The 22,451-nt window shown below is 40.4% G+C and overlaps 1 protein-coding gene across 2 annotated transcripts in view; it reads left to right on the forward strand.

Moving 5' to 3' along the window:
* Positions 1 to 201: 201 nt before the first annotated feature.
* DIO2 (iodothyronine deiodinase 2) overlaps positions 202 to 22,451 on the forward strand; it is a gene marked incomplete at its 3' end in the record, with an annotated part of 42,090 nt that continues 19,840 nt past the window's right edge. For both annotated transcript variants that reach the window (XM_080395233.1, XM_080395234.1), the window contains exon 1: positions 202 to 17,332. In XM_080395233.1, the coding sequence (XP_080251359.1) occupies positions 17,111 to 17,332 (222 nt within the window). In that variant the 5' untranslated portion in view covers positions 202 to 17,110. The remainder of the gene's footprint in view (positions 17,333 to 22,451) is intronic.

Below are 22,451 nucleotides of genomic sequence, written 5' to 3' on the forward strand. Positions count from 1 at the left end.
GTATAAATCATACTGTGTTGCTTTCCTCTTGCCCCGCAGCAGTCCTAAGACTAGTCCATAGTGGCTCTACCTGAGCCTCTTTGTTATTTGCGTGTAGGATGTATTTGGTTATAAATTCTTTGGCCTACCACTATTACCATTACTGCCAATATACCAACATTACACTTCCTCCAGGACACCGTGCGTGCAGAAGACTACTACGTGTATAACTAGCTACTTAAGGGAGCACAGTAGTGAAGGCAGATGGCTTCTTTAATATGAATCGCCTTTGCTGAAGAAAATGTTGCTGCCAAAAAAAGGAAAAGGCTTTCTCTGTTGAGAAAATTACTTGACCACTTGTAGGAGAAGTGGAGGATATGGATCAGGATGGGTGGGATGCTCAGGGAATGAGATTTAAAATCTAAATTGGAATCAACTCTGCACTGTCTGTTTTCCATAAATGTTATTGTTTCCCTTCAGATTTCATATTTGCATCAAATGGGAGATGTGAAGATGAAAGTCTTACCCACAGCCACAAAGTGAGGCAGTGATCACTTCACATTATTTTCCTAGTTTCCTGATTTTGCTGCACTTCTGAAAAAGAGTTTAGTTGTGGTTTGGGTTGGGTTTTTTTTTCCCCTTTCTGTGCAATTTTAGGAGAGGTTTTGTTGTTCTGAATTAAAAAATAACTAAAAGGGTACTTATCCCATTATAAATGTAAAATGCATCTAGACCAGTAGGGCTCCTTTCCTCATCACAGGCTTTGCAAAGTTGTCAAAAACCCTACTATGATCTTTTTGTGCTAGTGGAGCAACACAAACTGGGCCAAGACAAGACTGACCTCAGATACAGTTCAACTGAATTTGGATTATAGACTTGCATGGTCCAATGCACACTCTTTGCCCAAAGAAAGATTTAGAGTGGATGTTATACCAGATGGTTGTGCTACCATTCAGAGGGACATTAACAGGCTGGAGGAAATGGGCCTGCGGGAATCTCATGAAGTTTAACAATACCCAAGTGCCAAATCCTGCACCTGGAGAAGAAAAGCCCCGTGCACCAGTGTGTGCTGCAGCTGACTGTCTGGGATGCAGTTTGACAGAAAGGGACCTGGTGGTCCTGGTGGACTCCAAGTTGAACAAAAGCCAGCGATGTACTCTTGCAGAACAGAAAGCTAACAGCCTTCTGATCTGTATGAGGGAGAGCATTGCCTGCAGGCCAGGGGAGGGGATCTTCCCCTGACCCAGCACTGGTGAGGTCCTGCCTGGAGTGCTGTGTCCAGCTCCTCAGTACAGGAGGGACATGGATATGCTGCAGCAAGTCCAGAAAGGGCCCCAAAGCTCACTGAGGGATTGAATCATCTCTCATCCAAGGACAGTCTGAAAGAGCTGGAACTGTTCAGCCTGGAGAAGAGAAGGCTTGGGGATGGGGATGGGGGGAGAATGTGTGTCACACTGTCACCCATATCCACATGTTAAATACCTGAGGTGGATGGGGTAAAGAAGATGAAGCCAGACTCTTTTCAGTGTTGCCCAGTGACAAGACAAGAGGCAATGGACACAAACTGAAACACAGGAAATTCCACTCCAGCAGAGGAAAAAAAAAATATTGTGAAGAAGGTCAAATACTGGAACAGGTTGCCAGAAGAGGCTCTAGAGTCTCCATCATGGAGATAGTAAAAACGTGACTGTGTAAAACCCTGAGCAACCTGCTTTAGCTGACCCTGCTTTAAGCAAGGGGGTTGGACTACATGATCTCTGAGGGTCCTTTTTAACCTCCACCACTCTGTGATTCTGTGTAGTTGTCTACAGGTAACTGAATTGTATAAACAGTGGGGAAAACTAGCTGCCATATTTTGCATTCCTCTGCAAAACTGAGGTCAATGAAGTGACCTTTGAGAAAAAAACATAGAGGTTAAAAGCCTTTCGAACCCTGGAGATTGTTGGCTTGTCAAATCCCCTGCCTGAGAGAAGTGGCAGAAGTCACATGCCTTGAAACTTCTACCAGTTGAGACAATCCTTTCAGAGTAATTGTAGAGAACAAGCCTATTTTGGCATAGAGGTGGACTACACAGGTCTCTGTCTGTGCAGGCAAATTTCTGTGATTCAGATATTGCAACACAAAGGGACACATGTTATTAAAGCAGTATATTATTTGTGTTATGTGGATGTACTTGTACGTGACAATGACTCAAAACTGCAGTTTAAATGTACTAGGGAAAAAAAAGAAGTCACCATTGAGGGGAGGTGACTTGCTTTGCAGTGTTGTTACCCAGAACAGTTTGAGCTGGCCCTCTTACACTGCAGGTCATTGGAGGGATTTATTTGGGTAACACAAGTGGGCTGTAGGAAAGGAAGCCGGGTGAAGCTGGGTTTGCTGCTCTAGCTGTGCTCTTCCAAGGTGCCTGGAATGCTTATGCATTCCTTACATCTCTTGCCTAACTGCAGGAACTGGAATTGGAGGGTTTGTTGCTGTTCATAGCTTCAAATATACCTAAAACTCTTAGAGAAAGCTGGGCAGCAATGGTTTCCCAGCATACTGGAGAATTCGCTCAGCTGTTGCAAGGGAAAAGGCAAAAGGCCTCCAATTTTAGCAGCAAAGGAGTTTTCCTGCTTACCTGCTGCAGCACAAAGAATTACTTCTTACTGCATGGCCCCTCATTAATTTTTAATTAGTTGCTAGTCAACTCTTTAACTCAATTCACTCTAATTAATTAACGTGATAAGAATCAATACCCTAATATACCTATTAATACAGATGAGTGGAATCAACTTTGCTGTACACCTGTTCTCGGTAATCTGCGCAAATACTAGTGAATTATCATTGCCTCTCAGAAATAACATCCACAATGACATCTTGTTATTCCCTGTTGCTGGCGGATAGAAGCTCACATTATCACATTGCACAGGATGCTTTGGAAAATACAGTCGCTGTGGCTGTGAACTATGGCTGAACTTCATACATCTTGAAGAGACAGCTCCAATTTGCTTGTGACCCCAACATGTCTGTCTGAATTTATGGCCTGAAATGCTATAATATAAAAGCGTCTCAGAAATATCACTGTATTAAATATCTCTAAGGTCCAAAGGGCAAAATCACAAGAGAGAAAGCAGAAGGGGACTCGAGTTTGATGGCTGTGAGCTGATCCTCTGTACAAGGAATAATTCCCCTGAGGTCTGCTCTGGCTCACTTAAGGTGATACAGACCACCCATGACAGGGGGCATCCACAGCCAGATGCCAGTTGTTTTTAACCACAAGGCACTTGCAGGAGAGGTGCTAAACTTGCAACATACCTGACCTTCATCACAGGTTGTGAAAGAGGACGAATATGCAGATAATGTAAATTTTATCTGGTGAGAAATATTAGACATAACTGTCAAATATAAGTGATCTCTTCTCAAAACTTACGTAGATTTGATTCTGTTTCTCCATGATAAAAAAAAAAAAAAAAACAACTGCGATACTTGTATTTTCATTTAGCTCTGATGCAAGTCAGTATCTGCCCATGCTGTAGGATGGGGATGATGAGACATTTAGGCTTCTTAGAAGTCGGCAAGTCCACTGCCCATCATGAAGTAGAAAGAAGGGATTAATGTTTCCCATTGGGAGCATAAAGTACAAGAACTCTCCCAGTTTGACCCTTTCTCAGTCCCATTCTCTTGTAAAAAATCTGTGGCTTGTTTAATATCTGTATTCCAGAGCTTAAGCTTTGGTCCTCTGAAAATGCTGTATTAATGCTCAAGCCCAGAGGCCCTGGCATTTTGCATGTGCTGGAATAGGCAGATCAGAGATCCCAACAGTAGTTTCTTACTCAGGCTGTGGTTGCATGAAGGCTGCTCCTATAAAGGTATGCAGACAAGTATATCTCACCAGATAAAATTTACATTATCTGCATATTCGTCCTCTTTCACATTTAGTGTTTTCTACCAAGAAAGTCCTGAAATTGAATAATTTGAAACCAAAAAGAAAATCATGGCATAGCTTAAAGTACCTTTCTCTCATCTATTTTCCTGAATATCTTTGGTTTTGTTAGAACTTGCTTGATCTCCTGGTATAAGGTTTCATAATTTTAAAATATAGGAAGTATCCAAACAAACATGTATAGCAGAAGAAAAAGAAATTCATACTAAAACTAACACCACACCTTCAAAAAACAACTGTTTTTCTACTGAAAAAAATCCCAAAAATCTAAACACACAAAGATCTGTTGGAAATATTTATCAGGGCCCATTGGATTTTTTAAGTCAACATTAACACTGTTCAATACTAATGAGATGGGAAACAAAGCATCAGAAATGGATAAAATCATGAACTTGATTTTGGTCTCAAACATAAAACTTCAAGACCAGTCTTTTTTTATGCAGACAAGCTATTCCACCAAACACTTTCACCCAGTTTTGTTCAGCCTCACAAACAGCATATCTTGGTTTCCAAGAGTAATCCAGAATTGCTGATTATTTTTGGTATACTGTTTCTCTAGTTTTGTAAGCGCTGCCACCTCTAATTTAGACTCTTCTCCTGTACCATCTCCAAAGGACAACATAACGTGTCTAAGTGGTACGCTCCCCTACCTTTTCCATAAACAAGTTTATAAAGTCTTAGATGCCAGCAGCAATTCCTTGTTCTTTCTTATAAAATCTGCTGACCTGAAATCAGGACTTTGTTGCTCTTGCACACTTACGGAATGCCAGCTGTAGACAGGGTATGCTCCCAGATAGCTGTGTATCACCTTGGAGAGCACAATATGAAAAGACTAATATAACTCTGAAAAACAAAAGGATGTTTTATATAAATTTAATTAAAATATCTTCAGAACAGATTGCTGAAAACGGTTAGGAAGACCGATGGAGTTCAGTAGCCAGAGGGATCTTTTCCTGCTTCTCAGCAGAGAAGTCAATGGCTGGCTGGGCTTATTGTAGCACTACAGGGAACAGTTAGGCGCAAAATTGTTTTTGCACCAGAACAATTGACTTTGAGAGTTTAATGCTGTACAGATAAAAATTTAGTATGCTTAAAAATGAAAAGCAAGATGGAGAGGTACATCCCAAGTCCGTGTACATCTGTTATGAAAGGGAAAAGTGAGTCAGAAGAGGGAAAGATGGAAAGTTGTATGGGGAAGGAGACTGAAAATTTGTATATCAGGTGGCATGGTCTTTAGCTGTGAGAAGAAGCTGAAGTGTATTCTTGTTTGCTTGCTGTGTGCAGCCCTGACATCTTGGCCGGTACAATGGGGGGAATGGCAGCTGGCCTGCAACTGTCACCGTAGAAGAGCAGCTCCTAGCAAAGTGTAAAGAAACAAGTAAAATGAGGCTGTGAAAGTCAGTCGGTGCGGTGTACTGCCCTTTTACTGGCAGCCTCCTTCCTACAAGGAACAAAAGGGAGGTCTCCGATAGGAACTGCAGCATTTCTCTTGATGGCAGGTGGTAGGAGAGACGAGAACAAACCCTGGTTTTAGAAATAGACAGGTGTGGTTTTCTATCAAAACAAAGAAGCTTTTTTTTTTTTTTTTTTTTTTTTTTTATAGCTATGAGCACCCCAGCTGATGTGAAATGGAACAATTCAGGAAAGACAAACACCTTCTTAGAAAACACATAAATATTGCTAAGGGACCCTGGTGAAGTCAGTGGGACTTTTTGCCCAGTACGTTGAAAGGCTGAAATCTCTGGAATAAAGAAAAAGAGAAAAGGAAAAAGCTGTGACGTATAATTTAGGCTTTGATCTTACAGCTTTTACTTTTGCAAGTAGCTTCACAGATTTCTGAAGGCTTATTCCATGGGGCTAAGCGTTATTTTTCCCTAAGCTTAGGATGCAGTGTTAGTTTCTTAATAATTTTCAAACATAAAGGTATTTGGGGCCATATCTTTCTCTTGTTGAGGTAATAAGCAACACTTCTCACTTATTTCAAGGGTCCTTTAATCTTTTCAAGGCCTTTTTAATTAAAATGAATTATTTAGTATTTGTACAGCACTTTGAAAGTACACAGAGCTACGTAAGCGCTAAGTGTTGTTATTATTATTCAACTCATTATTATCTTTTACGTTTCCCATAAAACTAGCTGTGACTTAGCTGCTAAGCTCCTTAGTTCTCAAGGAAAATTAACGTTAGAAAATGCTTTGACTTCTTTTTTTTTTTTTTTTTTTTTTTGTAAACCACAGCAAATTACTACTGCTGATTACAGCAGTGATGATATAGTATGAGAACTAACTGAACCAATGCAGAGACCAATCATAGCTACACTTTAAGAAACTGTACACTTAGGGGTTGACATGCTGAACTTGAATGTGATGCTCCGATTTGCAAGCGTGGACACATAAAAATGAGTTGTCCTTGCTCTGTTCTTTCTACAGTCACCAACACTGATGCACACCATGCATATAATTAGATAAAACCTTGGAAAATTTTAACTGGACACCTGGCTTGTACTGATGTCAATGACCACAAGAGGTACAGGGCAGTAGAAAGTCAAAAGTAGAAAGTCTTTTCTACAAGGCACGTGTATTTTACCTGTGTATACATGTGTCAAGAATGGGACACTTCATCTAATGCTGTTATAAGAGTTTGGTTTCTGTACAAGTGCAAGATACCAGCTGCATGTGAAAATCCATGCTTTTGAAGTGTCTATGCTGGCCTGAATAACTTTTGCTTAAAGTATGTTCATGCTTCAGTATTCTGGAAGGTATTTCGAGGTGATTTTAGGGGAATGATCTGATTTTGTTGGGAATAGTTTAAGAAGGAAAGAAATTTAACTTCTTTCTTGTGAAATTAGAACCTTGCTAAGGTCCTCAAACAGATGCTCTGCCAAGTTGCCCCTTGAATATGTATAGTAATAAATATAAAAGTATACCACTAAATATGTCAATAAAGCTGCTTTTTTTTTTTTTTTTTGTGAGTGTATATATAACTTATCCACATACTCTTTCAGTGTTTTGATTTGAACAAACAATTTTACTATAAGCAAATATTTTGAATTGATAGAAGTGGGATCAGGTGACATTGTGGGTACCTCTAAGGTAAATGCTGCATAGCATTATGTAGGCTGCAAAAATACTTGCCTAGCTCTTAGTTACCTTTTGGTTTGGTTGTAACAGAAGGACCTGAAGAATACTTAAGCTCTTGGAATTTTAAAAATAAATTTATGGCAACAGATTGGATATAGTTTGGTTTTTATGTCTTAAATTAATAGTGCTAATCCTACCTGTACACAGTGAAGATGAAGGCACTTTATTCACTTGCAATGAGACCTCATAAAGAAAATCACATAAAATCTTGATAAGGCTTTTGGTACTTTGTGTGTAAGGGAATAACAGGTTACTGTCTAGATAACTCACAGGAAACAGCCCAAGATATAATTAAACCTTACAGGTGAATGGCATTAATTTGTGTCTCTGCTGTATAATTCTTATTACTTCTCTTAGTAATATCTGACACTTATACAACGTCTTTCATCTGAAGATGTAAAAAGGACTTTAAAAAGCTCACTTAAGTTTCATAAAAATCTGTGTGTGATATAACTCTTTAGGTAAGATAGATATATAGGGAGACCATGACAGAGGTTTTCAGGGGCTTATTTAAATGCACACAGTGAGTTACTTGCTGACTGGGGAGGGGAGATAGTTTTTGACTCTTAATCTAACATTCCACCTAAAACACTTATTTCTACCACCACCAGAATTCTTCTGATTTAAAAGGAATTGTATTTATCTTTCTGAATCGCTACATTTCCTTTCAAATACTTGTTCAAATATTGTTAGGAGAAAATGAAGACTAAAGTTCTTGGGTACATGCTTGCTGCAGCTATTGAAAGGCCCATCATGCTGAACCTCAGAACAAGCAGCTTTCAGAGTCCATAATGAATTTACCTTTCCCAAAAGGAGGTTAGCTGCTTGGAATTTTTTTTTTTTTTTTTTTTTTAGGTTAGGAAGGTGGCATAATAGGCCTCATAACAGATATTTAGGCAACTGTAAACAGCAAAGTGTACTCAGAGCAGAGGACACAGTGAGAGGGCGAAAAGCAAAAAACTTAAACCCTGCATATGTGCTCAATTTCTTTTAAAGACAGTTTTGAAAACTTTTTTTTTAGTTATGTTCCTTGAATTACCTCATCTTAGAAACTTGCTTTTCTGGGGTACTCTAACATTAAATCATCAAGATCATCTTTACTTTACCCTCTGTCATTGGCCAACATTCATTGTGGCAGCATCAAGTGAATAAAGACCTGAGAATCAAACCTACTATATTCTGTTTGTTTCTGGCTGGAATGATTCTTTGCCTTGATAAAAGGCGTAGAGAGATTTATTGAAATAAAAGAATTACAGGACCCTGGAATTCAAGTCCTGGCTTGTGGCTGTGCAAATTGCTGAATTTCGCTGGAACTCCACCCTTTTCTCCACTTCTTTCTTTCAATCTTTTCTATTTACACTGAAGCTCTTCAAGGCAGGGATTGTCTATAATATATACTAATACAAGTCTTAGCATTGTTGATTATTTAACCTAAACATCATATGTACTACAGTGATGCACAGACTATAAAGAAATGAGCGTGAATCCTGACCCTAATGTGGGGAACTGTGGTAGGAGGTGGATGGAACAAGCCATGGGATTACACAACTGTCACGCAATTCTGACCACCTAGAAGCTCAAGCCTCAAAGAACGTGCTTTTACAAGGCTTCCTAGGACAAAATAATTTCTAAACAAAACAGGGTAATGGGATTAAAATTAATTACAAAAATACCCCAAAGTGGGAATGGAGAAGTTAAATTTCAGTAGACTCAAACGAGAAGTTCCAATAAAGTTGCACTCTGAATAAGCCTGAGGTCAGTGCCAGCAGAAGACAAGACAAAGTATTTCTTACGGTACACAGTTCTTGAGTACTTTCTACTACTCTATGTTGTTTAACTTAATAACTAACTAGTATCCCATCTAGCATCCTGTGAGGAGTGCCATTTTCCATGTAAAAATGAAACATTATTGAAAAGAGTGGGATATATTTTTTGGAGAGGTGACTGACATCGAGTATTTTCCTTCATTTTGTGTGTCGCCAGAGGTCTGTAAAATATGGCCATGGGGGAAAAAAGCATATAAACTTATCTATATATAACATCCTACTATAGGAAGTACAGTGGACACTTCTTGCATTATCATTTAGATTGTTGTAGGATGATAGAATTGACTTCTTATAATGTAGCAAATCAAATGTTCTCTATGGACAACAGAGAAAAAAATAATATGAGCAGATGTTTCTAGCAGTTTAGGAAAAACTAGAGCTCTAGGGCTAAGGGGATAAGGCAAACCTTGACCAATATTGTGCACGTGTCCCGTGTATGTTTAACAGTTTTAAATAAAGAATCTGGGAAACTGAAGGAATTAATTAAATGCTAGTCTTTAAATGGCCCAGAAGAAAATATATAAAACCAGGATGTTTACAAGGAGGTTTGGACCATTACAATATGGTTTCATCCAAAGACCTGTGGTTTCTCTCGTGAATATTGAAAATATTAAAATAAAAAAGGAGCTTTGGCTTTCGGTATTAGATATAAGAAGTTCCCTGTCTTTACTCAGGAAAGTGAATTGCCCGTGAACTCCTTACAGCATCAGCCAAGAAGGCCTAGGCATTTCTCCCCAAGGATGAGAAGATTAGTATTTAGCTTCAAACTCATGATTTATAAGTGACATCTAAATGCTGATAATAGAGTATCTGACAAAAATATGAGAAGCAAGGTTAGGTTGGAAATTTGGAACTTACTGAAAAAACCCTCAGATTTTTCTGATCTGAGACTGAGTGTGAATGGTATTTAGATGAGCTCAGAGCTGTCAGTTGGGATGGTCATTCCACCACATTCTTGCCTGGCAGGACGGAGGAGAGTTGAACTGAATAGGGTAGCGTGTGAGGGCACTAGGATGGCAGTTTGTAAGATATTAAGTGTGTAATAGGATTAAAAGATCTGATTTATGGGTTAAGAAACCTAGGAGACAGGTTGTTGATATCGACTTCAGATTGGCAATGGTATGAAGGAGTATACAAAAGTTTATTGCTTACACTTATAGTATAGACCAGGTCAATCTGAGAATAAGACAGCTTGTTTATATGTTTTTTAAACACCATTTTTTGTTAATTGTTATGGGTACATTAAGCTGAAAAAAAAGATGGAGAGTGCAGTACCGCTTTAATATCAGATGTGAGCAGGATGATGATAAAATAATGGGTTTCTAATGACTTCCACTTCAGCACCCACCACTTCCTAGGCTTTGATTAATATTTAGAGCATGCAGTTTCTAATCTCGTGCATCTAAGAGGCTCCTCTTGAGAATAAGCCCTCCATCCAGAAAGGCAAACTGCTGCACGACTTACTGTCACTGTAAGACATTGATTTTTTTGTGTGTGTTCTAGTGCTCCAGGTTGGATGGGAATTGAATATTTTTCTGTTCAATTTTTATATTAGACCCTCTGTAAGGAGGTACTGTGACTGCCTTTTTTCCTTTTTTTTTTTTTTTTTTTTTTCTTCTAGCTGGCTGTCTTTTGATAAAGACTGGAAACCTCGGTTCTCAATCCACATACAGTCGAACTATCTCAATTGTCTTGGTTTGGGAAGAAAAGGTTGGACAACAGGATTCAAGTTCAAGGAAACAGGATTCTTGGCAATTTCTGTTCCTGACTTAACTAGCAATATAATAATAAACCCCTTTATTATGGTATTTCAGCATTTATGCCTCCAGTCCTGCACAGAAAATTGTCCTCAGAAGGTGAAACTTTAAAATGTGTCAGGGTGTGAAGCAGGGAGACTGAAAGCTTGGGTTGTGTGTAGCTATTATCAGCAACTGAAATTCATGCATAAACATGTGACAAGCATGACAAGGACACACATCTCATTTAATTCCACTGAAACACACTGGATTAGGAGCTCTCCAGAGGGACACACTGAAGAAAAGGTCAGTGGTTTGCTGGGGAAAAGGGAATGGCTCCTTCTCAGCTGGGAAAGCTGGGCCTGGAAGGCTTTCCTAGAACTTTGAGCGACTTCGAAACCCCTAGAAATATATTTCTAAAATTTTACCTCACTCCCCCCATCTCACTGGTGTTTTAGATGGGTAGGAATATCTGAACATCATAATTTATTGACAGCTATAAGAGACACCCTTATAGGTACCCTTCACCTGGCTAGTCATATGAGTGCAAGACACTAAATTCTAGTCCCAGCTTCCCTTGGGAGTTCGGGAGGTAATTTACAGAATCTACAGCAGATGAAGTGGTTCTTTTCTCATGTTCAATACATTTAAGTCTTTTTTTCTTCTTTTTCTGTGATATTCAGAGTATTTGAGCTGACTGATTCTTCTGACAAAGTCTTCTGATTGCCCTTACTCATAGATCAGCTTTCTTGTTTTTCTTAAGAGAAACTACTTTATCTTTTAGGGTGGGTAGGGTGTTTTGTTTTGTTCCAAAATTAAGACTGACTCAGCCAGGTGTGTTTTATCGTCAGGTTTGTTCACTGTAGTTTATTGAAACAGGGAGATTATTTTTTGTTTTGCATACAAGTTTGGGGATCATCAGCCAAGGGATGTGGGGAATTCTTCTAGCCTCAAATTTGTCACTATTACACGCCCACACCCATGAGTCAATTATTTCATTTTGCTGTCATACAATGAATGCAGGCTCTTAGAAGGTGCCAGACTTGACAGCTTTGAAGTCTACAGAACAGGTTTTACAGACACATCAGCAGTCCCAGTTCTCCCTGTGCACTTCAGTCTTTCCGAACCGCTGTGGCTTGACTGGAAGACAGCTTCAGTTATACCCAGAATCTAGGTATAACTCGCCATGTCTTAGCATATTGCGTTCTTCTCCTGTCTAGAAGTGTCCCAATGACATGGCCTTTTTCTTCCTTAGTTCATTTGACTACTGTCTAAGTTTGGCGTCTGACCTCTAATTGCAGTGCTGCCTTGTGGGCTGAATGGGCAGTGAGGTTGAGCTCCTCTGATCTTCCTGCTCCAGGATCTCCCCTCTGGATTGTCACGGAAAGCCAGCTGCTCCTGTAGGCCGTTTGCATTCTCACTACCTGCACTCAGCCCCACAGCAGATAAACCTGAGGAATCTGGTCTTCTGGGCTATTAAATCAGCGCCTCTCACAGCTGCCAGCTTCACAGAATAATCAACTCTCAATTAAGCAGCAGAATGGCAGTGGTAGAATAACCCAAATAAGACAAACCCAAGGCTGATACAAAAAGTAAATAAATTAGGCAGTAAGGATATATTTAGTGTGTTCACCTTTGAAAGGCTGGTAAGCGGATTCCTGTAGAGAACAGAGGCAGCTTTAAGCAGGCAGAATGGGGCTGGGTGCCAGCGGGTTGAACGTTGCTCCATTCAGACGTGGTGCTGCGGCCAGGAGTGACGGAGGAAGGCAGGGCCTGGTGAATCCACACCGTGGATAATCCATCTAGGTATCATTGAGACTTGCCTGGAAAAAATTATTTTTCGTTGAAGACATTATTTCTTTCAGAAAATACGCTGCTGATCCTAATCAAAAAGGGGAAATTCACAGTCAGTCAATGCTCCATGGCATTTGAAGTGACAGAATTGTTGCTGAGAAGAGGGAGATTTTTCTCTCTTGGCAGAGAAAAAATGCAGTTTTATGAGAGGTACAAATTCTTGTTTGGTTGTAATAAACAATTTTTGCCCAGGGCCAGGGAGGCAAAGCTAAGCTAAACTTTCTCCTCCCCATCTCTAGCCATATCACTCTGCAGCTGCGCAATTCTCTGGGGATAAGCTTATGGACACACTAACTAGCTCTCAAACAAAAAGCTTCATTCTTTGTTTTTGGCAGTGAAAGCAGCCAGAAGCAGCAAGGCAGGCACACAGGTTGTGCTGAATCCTTTGGGATGATCTCTCCCATGAACCTCCCAGGGGTAGGACCAGAGCAGCAGCCTTGCTTGCCTGTCACTGCGAGGTACCCTTTCCCAGCTGTGTTGCAAAGGGTAACTGCATTCAAAATGGTCTTGCTTGATCTGAGAAAATAAGGCTGAGTAACCCAAATATCAATCAGTCTGCTTGTTTTGGGCTCTAGGGTCTTGCATTTAGGTATCTAGACACACTGCGACAGGGTGCCGTGGCAGCTTATAAAAGGTAGTTCAGCCACGGACAAGTGAAGACCTTCACAACCAAGTGAAGGCTGTAAAATGCACTATCTGATGTGCAGAAAGTTAGTATGGATCCACTATAAAATGAGATCAGAGAAAGTGGCCTGAGCAGTAGTAACTCCATCTCAAATTTCCTGTGTCTAGGCACAGTTATCAAGAGAGTTGCAGTAAACAAACTTACTAGCTGCCTGTGTCCTAACCTTCATGCTACTGTGGTTGAAACTGGGAAGAAACATGAAGCTATGCATGGATACGGTTTTGATGGCACTGATTTCTATAAACATTACAGAATATGACCATCTATACCGATACTGTTGACTTTAGCCACATACAAGGTCTAGTAACAGTGAATGCTTTAATGTTGTTGGCTTTGCTCATTCCACCTTGACAAATTATGGATGATATGTTTAATTTCCCATTACTGAACCTGACTGCTCCTTAGATTACGGGAGGACTTTTATTTTCTTTTGCTGATGGAGAACTGAGGTACATTGTAGGGCTGTGCCCAAATTATATAGGAAGGTATGGCAGGGCAGGTAACTGAAATGAGCTTTGGCTGGACCCTATCTCAGTTCCTTCATGTGTATCTTCAGCCCTGCCTAACTCTTCCTCATGTCTCAGATTCATACAGTTTTCTTTCAAGAGAGTAAAGGCTCTTTTAATGAATTGAGGTCTGAAAGATGTGGCCTTTCTTCCTTGCTTCATGAGGATCTGCAGGGAAATAAGCAGAAGCTGTTGGCTTCAACACTGAGATTATGCTGCAGATAAGTCTTTCACAAAAGATGAAAACAGTGGTTTCCCTTGTATTTTTGGTGCCTGAGAGAAATAAACACAGGGATGAATTGTTTCAGCCAAGAAAGAGAGAAGAGGTATTAACAAGAAGAAGCAGGAATTATGCTTTCCTTATCTGTTGAGGGTTGCTGTACTCTGTCAAGCTGAGAAGCAGTGCTTGCGCCTTGCAGGGACAGACTGCTTCTGAAGACAGCAATGGCAAAAATGGTCATATTGCGTTTTTATTTTGGTCAAAAGAGTTTTGTCTTTATGGTTGGATTAGGCAGTCACCAGCAACTCCTTGACTGGAGCTCTCAGAACAGGCAGTCTGAGGTAGCTCTGTTTAAGTCCATAGGCACAGCCTGCCTCGCGGGCGAGGAAGGTGACACAGTACACATGAAATACCACCTGGTGCTAGAGCTCCATGGCCTTCCTGCTCAGCTTCCAACACACTTCAAAGCTCTGTAAGCCGTCTGGTCTCCAGCTGTCTTACAAACAACCTCTTCACCCATGAAGCGTGCTGTGGGTAGGGGCAGTTGTTTCACAGGAACCCAGAATATATCGTGTTCCCGGTGGAGGTTCTTGCCTGACGTTACCTCCGGGAGCAGGAAGAGCCGGAGCTGGACTGTCCTCCGAGCTGTTTGCAAACTGTTCTCAGAAACAATGGCTGATGATTCATCTGGCATTGTCACCAACAACCTCCAGGCCTGCCTTTTAACAAACCCTCCCAAAATAAAGAAAGGGGACCTTCCCAGACAGAATCATGTATCCTTTAGTGGTGGATCTACAGAAGAGTAATCTAGGCTTAAGAGTGCTTGTAATCAAGTGATTACATATGCTCGCCCGAGGTCAGACAGTAAGCTAGTTTAGCAGCTCTGGGGACCCTTGTTCCTGTGTTGTGCTCACATGACATGAGCATGCTGACTCATCCGTGTGTGTGTATATATAAATGCCTGCTTATAACGTGTTTTTGCAAGTTTGAGTAATAAAGCCAGATCTGTGAGGTTGCAGTCCTTTCTATGGCAACAGAACACTGTCATCACCGACATTTTGACTTTAAATACTGTTGTAGCTTTGAAAAAGAAACTCAGTTCCTTTTTTTGTTTATGCTGGTAACGCAGAAGGTCACTGGTTTAATGTGTGTAACCTTTTAAAGTTATTTCTTTGAGTAAACATTTGCTGGAAGATATCCTGTCTGGGTGATATCTTTTGCAAATGCCTGATAGGCTACCTAAACAAACTTCTCTTTGGTGAGCCCAACACATGGGGTGGCCTTTCTAGAGGTATGCGTCCTCGTATAATGACATCCCAAGTGTTACGGCAATATCTGAAAATGAAAGACCCCAGAACAGGGAAGATTGATGGTGTTTACCTTCTGCAGTTGCTAGCAGTGAAAGGATAGTGATGACTGATGAAGACTAAGATATATTAATGAAGGAAGCCTGTACTACTCATCAAGGATGTGAGGTGACAAAGGTTAGATATCACGCTGGCACCTGTGGGAATGAAATGTATCTGATGAGGAGAGCCTACATAAGCACATGGGGAAGACAACCACTCAAAACTAGAATTATGGATGTCTGCAACATAAAACACATGAAATATTTACCTAAGGAAGTTAGAACCATGCGAGAAAAAAATCCCACCAAAACCCAAACAAACAAACTGTGTCTAATGTAGTAAAGAAAAAAAAAATGGTGGAAAGAAGACTGAATATCAGACTAAATAGGTGAAACAAAGAAAAGTGCAAATAAACAAAGTAAACCTTCAGCATGGGGCTGCAGGGGATACTTGTGGTTGTTAAAGCACACATAGCTCTGCCAGAGGAAATCTCTTTCTTTCTGTTTCTTTTTATAAGCTTTTAACTGAAAGTTAGTTATCCTTGTTAGGCTAGTGCATGTAAATAGTTATCATAGGGGAATATTAAAGTCCTTGAAGCTCAGTTGATTGACAGCATTTAAGGCTGTAGCATATTATTTTTAAGCAGGGAACTTTAGCTTAAAAAACCGCAAGTCCTTCAAAAGCTTTTTTTTTTTTTTTTTTTTCCCTCCTCTCTTATCTTCTTCTCTTACACATCAGTAGATGAAGTCAGTGCTGGGTGTTTACTACTTTTTCCTTAAATACCGATAAGACAACAAAAGATATTTAAACCCTATACATGTTGTACTTCATGGAGGTGGGAGGAAAATGTACAGAAACATGCCCTTTCTTGGGATGCATCAACTCACACACCTTCCTGGAAAAGACAAAAGGGCAAAGGAAAAAAAACAGCCATGAGGGAAAAAACCAACAGAAGCTTGCGTTGCCGTGTCACCTTCCACGTCATATGAAAATACTTTTTCCAAAATTTGAAAGCATTTCATAAGAGCAGTCAGAAGCATATTGGGTTTTTTTTCTTTTTCCTTTTCAAAGCAAAGCAAAGTTCCACCCTTGCTGTCTGTCTCTCTTTTTTTCTCCTCTCTCTTAAGGGGAAAGAAAAAAAAAAAAAAGTTTTGAGAATTTCATTTTTCTATTCACTGCAGTCCTGGCCAAAGTAAAGCCCTCTTTTACATTGACGTCAAGATCTTTACTAAGATTAGGGTTTCACTTCTCTATTGCAGCAATTAGCTAGGGAATGTATAAAAGGCTTCAGGGAAGCAAGCTGGGACTCCAGAGGGGAAAGCACTTTGCACCATAGGCAGATAGCAAGGGAGAGGGAGAGAGGAGGAAGGCAGGAATACAGAGAGGCGGGTGGGGGGGAGGGAGAGAGGGAGGGAGGGAGGGAGGAACAGAAAGTTTATGTACATAAACCTTTTTTTAAAAAAGTATTGTTGCACCTGGTAGCTAGCTCCACTGACACAGAAATGAGAGGTCTGTGCAGTGCTTAAATAGCTGGGAAACAATGGGATAGCGCAGGAAAGTTAACAATTAACAGTCTCAGCTTAAATTTTGTAACTGCAGGGAACTGGAAACACAGCTGCCTCTCTCTTCAACAAAATCAGGTCTCCTGGTTAAGGGAAGAATTTTTGTTAACATCTTAGTTTCTGCAAAATAAGCGGCTCTGAGTTGAATGAGTATCATGCAGTTATGGTTTTAACCAGCCTGCTCGTCTTTAACTATCTCCGCTCGTTTTAAAGAGAGCGGCTGGGAGGAGGGTAACGAGGCTTTTGAAATGCTTTTTACTGTACTTTTTTAAATGAGGGTACAGAGCAAAAAAGGGAGCTGAAGGCATCCGGCTGAAGAGAAGCAGCAAGGAAGATGGGTCTGCTAAGTGTGGATTTGCTGATCACGCTTCAGATCTTGCCGGTCTTTTTCTCCAATTGCCTCTTCCTTGCGCTGTATGACTCGGTGATCCTCCTGAAGCACATGGTGCTGTTCCTCAGCCGCTCCAAGTCCGGGCGCGGCGAGTGGCGGAGGATGCTGACCTCGGAGGGGCTGCGCTGCGTCTGGAACAGCTTCCTCCTGGACGCCTACAAGCAGGTGGGTACCGGGGGTGGGCAGGGGCCAGCTGCGAGGAGCATCCCTGCGGCCAGGGGAAGGGGGTGACGGCTGGGTGTCCTCTCTCTGGTGTGAAGTTTGATGGGAGAGGTGCAAGGTGAAAGCCCAGGCTGCGGGCTCGCTGCTCTGCCCCCGACCCTCTGTGCGGCCATGGCCGGGGCACTTAGTTGAGCCGTGCCTCAGTTTCCCCACCGGCACGAATCATCACGTTCATCAAGTGTTTCAAGATCCTCGCATAATTGTAAAATGCCCTGGGTGTTTTCACAGCTGTTGTTTAATTATTTGCCATGGGAAATCCTCAGAGGTGATAGGAAGACTGCGTCTTCAGACAGAGCGCTGCACAGACAGATGTCATCTGTGTGACAGATAGAATTGGTTTAATTAGAGTGAAAGAGGTGAAACCTTGTCATTACATTGGCATTTTCTATTGCGTGTATGTTAATTTTTATACTGGGGGAAGCATCCAAGTAATAGTAAAACTGGGCACCGAGGGAAACACTGAGCCTTTTTTCTTCAAGAAAGCAATGACAGAGGGACATGTCAGAGATTAAAAATGAACTTGACTAGCTGAGGGACAGCTGCCTGGTGATTTAAGTTAAGAAAGCCAATAGCAGTTGTGCAACATGTACTTTTTTTTCCCTTTAAGCTTTGTACAAACATTACCCAGTGGTGCTGCCCAGGTCTAAAGAGGTAGTTATAGCTCCCTTTTATAGTTTGAAAAGGTGGACCCAAAAAGATGAAATTTCTTGAACAGGCCACCCAGTTAGTAAGTAGAAGAACTGGATTCAGAGCTCTGTGGCTTCCAAAACAGTGCTTAGTCTGTTAATTTGTTGTCTTATTTAGACCATCTAATTTAACATACCCGTGTGATGTCATGAGGTCACAGGGGTCCTGTCCAAATGATAGCTCTGTATCTTCTGAAACACTTATTTTTGTATCGCCTTCCCTGGTCCCTTTTCACTCCCCTACAATGGCTTTTGTGTTTGCTCTCACCTAGGGATGTGAAGAGCTTGTGGCGCTGGTGTTTGCTGGGTTTCTGATATGGAATACCAGCTGCTTAGCTTTGAAACCCAGGCCACGGGGAAGTTAATTTTCAGTGTAAGACAAATATAAATAACGTTTGCTTTTGCCAAATGGGTCAACCTCTTACTGCCACCCTAGGAATCAGCCAGCTGGCTACCCAAATAAAGTAATGCTGAATGAAGCTCAGTATTCTCCTAGCGGTTCTAGCTTCTGTTTTTAGTCTCTTCACCAGACATAAGTAAATTTTACAGTGGCCTTGTTAAATGGGCCGGTGAACACAATTGTTCCCATTTTACAGACAAGGCAAAGCAGGACAGTTAACACATGACTTGGTCGAGGCTCCAGTGGGAGCTGGTAGCACAGCTCTGAAACGGCCGAGTCCCAGTTCCCATATTTGCAACCTGTATGTGGCCCAGGGTCTGGAGAACGGGTGGAGCTGTAAGGAACCTTACATCCATGAGATATTTTCAACCTCGTTTTGCTTAGGTAATACAAAATAACTTAAAATAAAGATGTCGCATGCCTTTCTGTACTTCCCAAAGTCATACTTTGCCTTTTCCTCAGTGCTGTTGGTATCAACCATGGAAACTACAGGGAGGATAGCTCTGTGCTATTTTTGGTGTTGGCAATGAAACTCGTACCTTGAACTTTGGTAATTAAATACTCTCCCTTTTCACCATTAAATCACTTAGGTTGTTAGGTCAATCAGGCTTTAAGGTCCCTAGGATGGATTCTGGGCCTCAATGAACTCAACAGAAAAATGCATATAAACGTAACCAAACTTTATAACCTTGTTCCAAAAAGGGGAAAAAAATCCATTTGTGCCAGCTGTCCTTAAGATGAAACTAATTGACCAACAATTCATGGAAAGAGTCTGTTTTCCATAATAGAATTATGGGCCATAAGGACAGAAGATCATCGGAAACCTTTGATAGTCACAGGAAGGTAGATAATTGTAGAAATCAAATTACAGAGGGAACACCATAATCTGAGGAGCAATTATTATGAGAAGAAGAGTCATCAGCTCCACAATGGAGGATAATCTTCTGCTGATTCTGTAAAAAAGAGAAAGAAATAAAGTTTCAGCTGGAAAGCTGTACTGGTAGAGCTGAAGAAAATTGAAGTTACCCTGCTTTGTGGTAATGTGTAAAAAACATGAGAAAGTGAAATATATTAAAGACTGTCCCACAAAGCATCATTTTCCTTAAATCATCTTTTTCTAAATCCTGAATAGGACTGCCCACTTGTGATATCTTAATCTTAGCCAATTAGTGAGGGTGGGAAATAAAAATATTATGGAATCAGAGTACTAAAGAGCATGACAAAATGCAATTGATACCATAACCGTGATTGTTTATTGCTCCAAGTTGCTAGCTGAAGCCAGATATTAGCAAAGTACTTAAGCAGGTGCTTAAGCTCATTCCATTGAGGAGTATTTATGATTCAACTAGAATAGCAGAATTGCAGATGTCTGAGATAAACCAAAGCTAGACTGCCAGTTAGTACTGGATTAAAGTAGTAACTATACTCGGTTTTGCTATGTTTTGTGCCACTAACACAGAACTCTTCCTAAGTACATTTCATAACATTTTTCACAAAAGTACTTGATGTAAAATTTCTGTTCACAGAAAAATTTACTAGAAGCCATTCCAGAAAAATAGTGTGGGTAGATACTAGATTCTGGATTAAAGTAAATTTATTACAAGAAAGGACCTCTGCCTTGAAAGCACACAGACTGTCCCAGACTTAAGTGATTTTGTTTCAGGACTAGTGTGTGCAAGACATGATTTTGGAATAGTTAAACTAAAGTATATTTGAAAACGGCTATTCTGATATGTTTTCCCTTCTAGAAAAACTTTTGAAAATCTTACCCAAATTTTGGCTTGCTTTTGTTCTGCTTTTTGTTGTTGTTAAGTACTATTACACATGACTTTTTGATTGAGGCAATTATTTCATAGGCAAGATTACTTAGCAACAGTTGAAGACTTTAACATCCTCAGTGGGGAAGCAGTGTGGAGTTTGTTGTATTGTAATAGAGTATAGTAAGTAAGCTTTTTTATTGGAACATTTTATATGACTTGTTTTCTCTACATGTTACAGTCCTGCTGGAATCAAAATGATTGATCTTTTGTTTATTTTTATTTTCTTATGTAAATTTTATCAATGATTAATATGTTTCTTTTTACTTCTTTAGCTCTGAGTTCAGTATCTGTCACAGTGTTGATATTGTCTACACCGCACCAGCTTTGTGATTCATAGACCATCCTTCTCCTATTCTTTTCCAAGAGGCAAGCGTGTCTAATATTGCAACAAGGGAGTCTTTAGGACCAGATTAATTGTCATAACAGAGACAAATAGAGCTAGTAGTCAAGTTACATTAACTTTATATAATGGAAAGAGTGCAACTATTTCATTTAAATTTTATTTTTCTGATTTACTGCTGTGCTCTGTTTATCTACAGAAATGAGGGGTTTGACTCCTGAAGAGCAAATCATGTTTGTATGTATGTAAGTGTAGGTATTCGCACTTTCATATGTGTTTGTATGTATACAGATATATATATGTGTGTGTATCTGTCTATATATATATGTACATACATATACGTATATGTGTATAAATGCAAAAATCCACACACATAGGCATGCATCATCTCCGTTTTCAGGAGTCAGTCCTCTCTCATTTCTCTGTATATGTATACACGTATTTATGTGTATGTATACATATGTATAGATATGAATGCAACCACACCTACAGATAAGAGACAAAACCCAAGAGATTTTTGGGAAGGTGCTGGTGTGCCTTCTGCACGATTTATAGAGGCCAGCTCTACAAAGGCCAGTGAGGCATTTTAGGCCACAGCATGTCTACTGAATGTGTCACATACCTTATAGCAACCCAGAGAAATAGCTAGAGGGCTTTGGAAAAAGACGTCGTATTTACCTTTAAAAGCTTGTTTTTTACCTGCTGAGTTCCATGCTTTATTTAGTACTGGGATGAATCCACTTTCTAAGACCCCAAAGGTGAGAAATCATTATCTTAAAATGCTTTTAAAATGGGTACATAAAGGGTTGTCCCTATTAGCAATCCTCAGTGGTGGGACCTCATGCTGGAAGCTTTTCCATTCCAGATACAAGCTTTGTGTTTCAGAGCTATGGTGCCTGGTCCTCAGTGGAGAGGCGTAAGGTTATCCTAGAGGAAACCCTCCCTCTTCTCCACCTCAGTGCAGGATAGTTAGGGGGAAGACCTTAATGGCATCTCCCTGAAGCAGCCAAATGCTGTGATGCATCTAGGGGGTAACATGCACATATATGCACATGGGTGTAAATGTACATTCCAGGCCTCAGAAGAATGCTGGTATCTCAAGCGATGAATGGTGGTGGGTATTTGCATGTACGGCTTTCTACTGTCTTTAGCATGGGCCAGCAGCAAACTCTGGCATGACAGACCCAGCAGGGAGGGGACGGTTGGCACAGGATCCCAGCTTCACGGCATAGACCCTGCTCTGGGTGTAGCACCAAGTAGACTGGTTCAGTAAACACCCAGTTGGGTTTTCCTCAGATTTCAAGGAAGCACAATTAAATTACCTTTGGCTACTTCTGCCTGCCTGATAACTACATCTTTTATTCCTAAAATAAATCAGTATGCAAAGCAGGACAGCCCCAGAACTGTCATCTTCAGTACATGCCGGACAGCATTATCACAAAATTTGAAAGTAATATACTGGCGTGATCCTTTACCTGCTGTTTGGCTGTCCAGTAACTCTTTGCTTTGGGGAGAAATTTTTTAAAGGTTGGAAGGAAGGCATAACCTCTGTACTTATTATTTGTATTTAGCAAGGTAACAAAGTGTCTTTCTCTGAATTTGACAATGATAAAGGGAATTTGTGAAAGAGTGAGTTGTGTAGTTTTGGGGTTTAGAAGCTAGATATTGTGTGGTATTAAAAATATTTTATTGGCATTACAAAGTTCAGCCTTAGCAGGATTGTTTTCATTGACATTTGCAAATTAAAACAGTCTTGAAAGAAGTGAGAAAAGCAAAATAAAACCGCAATTAAAACTTTTCCTGCAGCGTTTGGAAC

This window comes from Falco punctatus (genome assembly GCF_963210335.1).
Source record: "Falco punctatus genome assembly, chromosome: 7".
NCBI lineage: Eukaryota > Metazoa > Chordata > Aves > Falconiformes > Falconidae > Falco > Falco punctatus.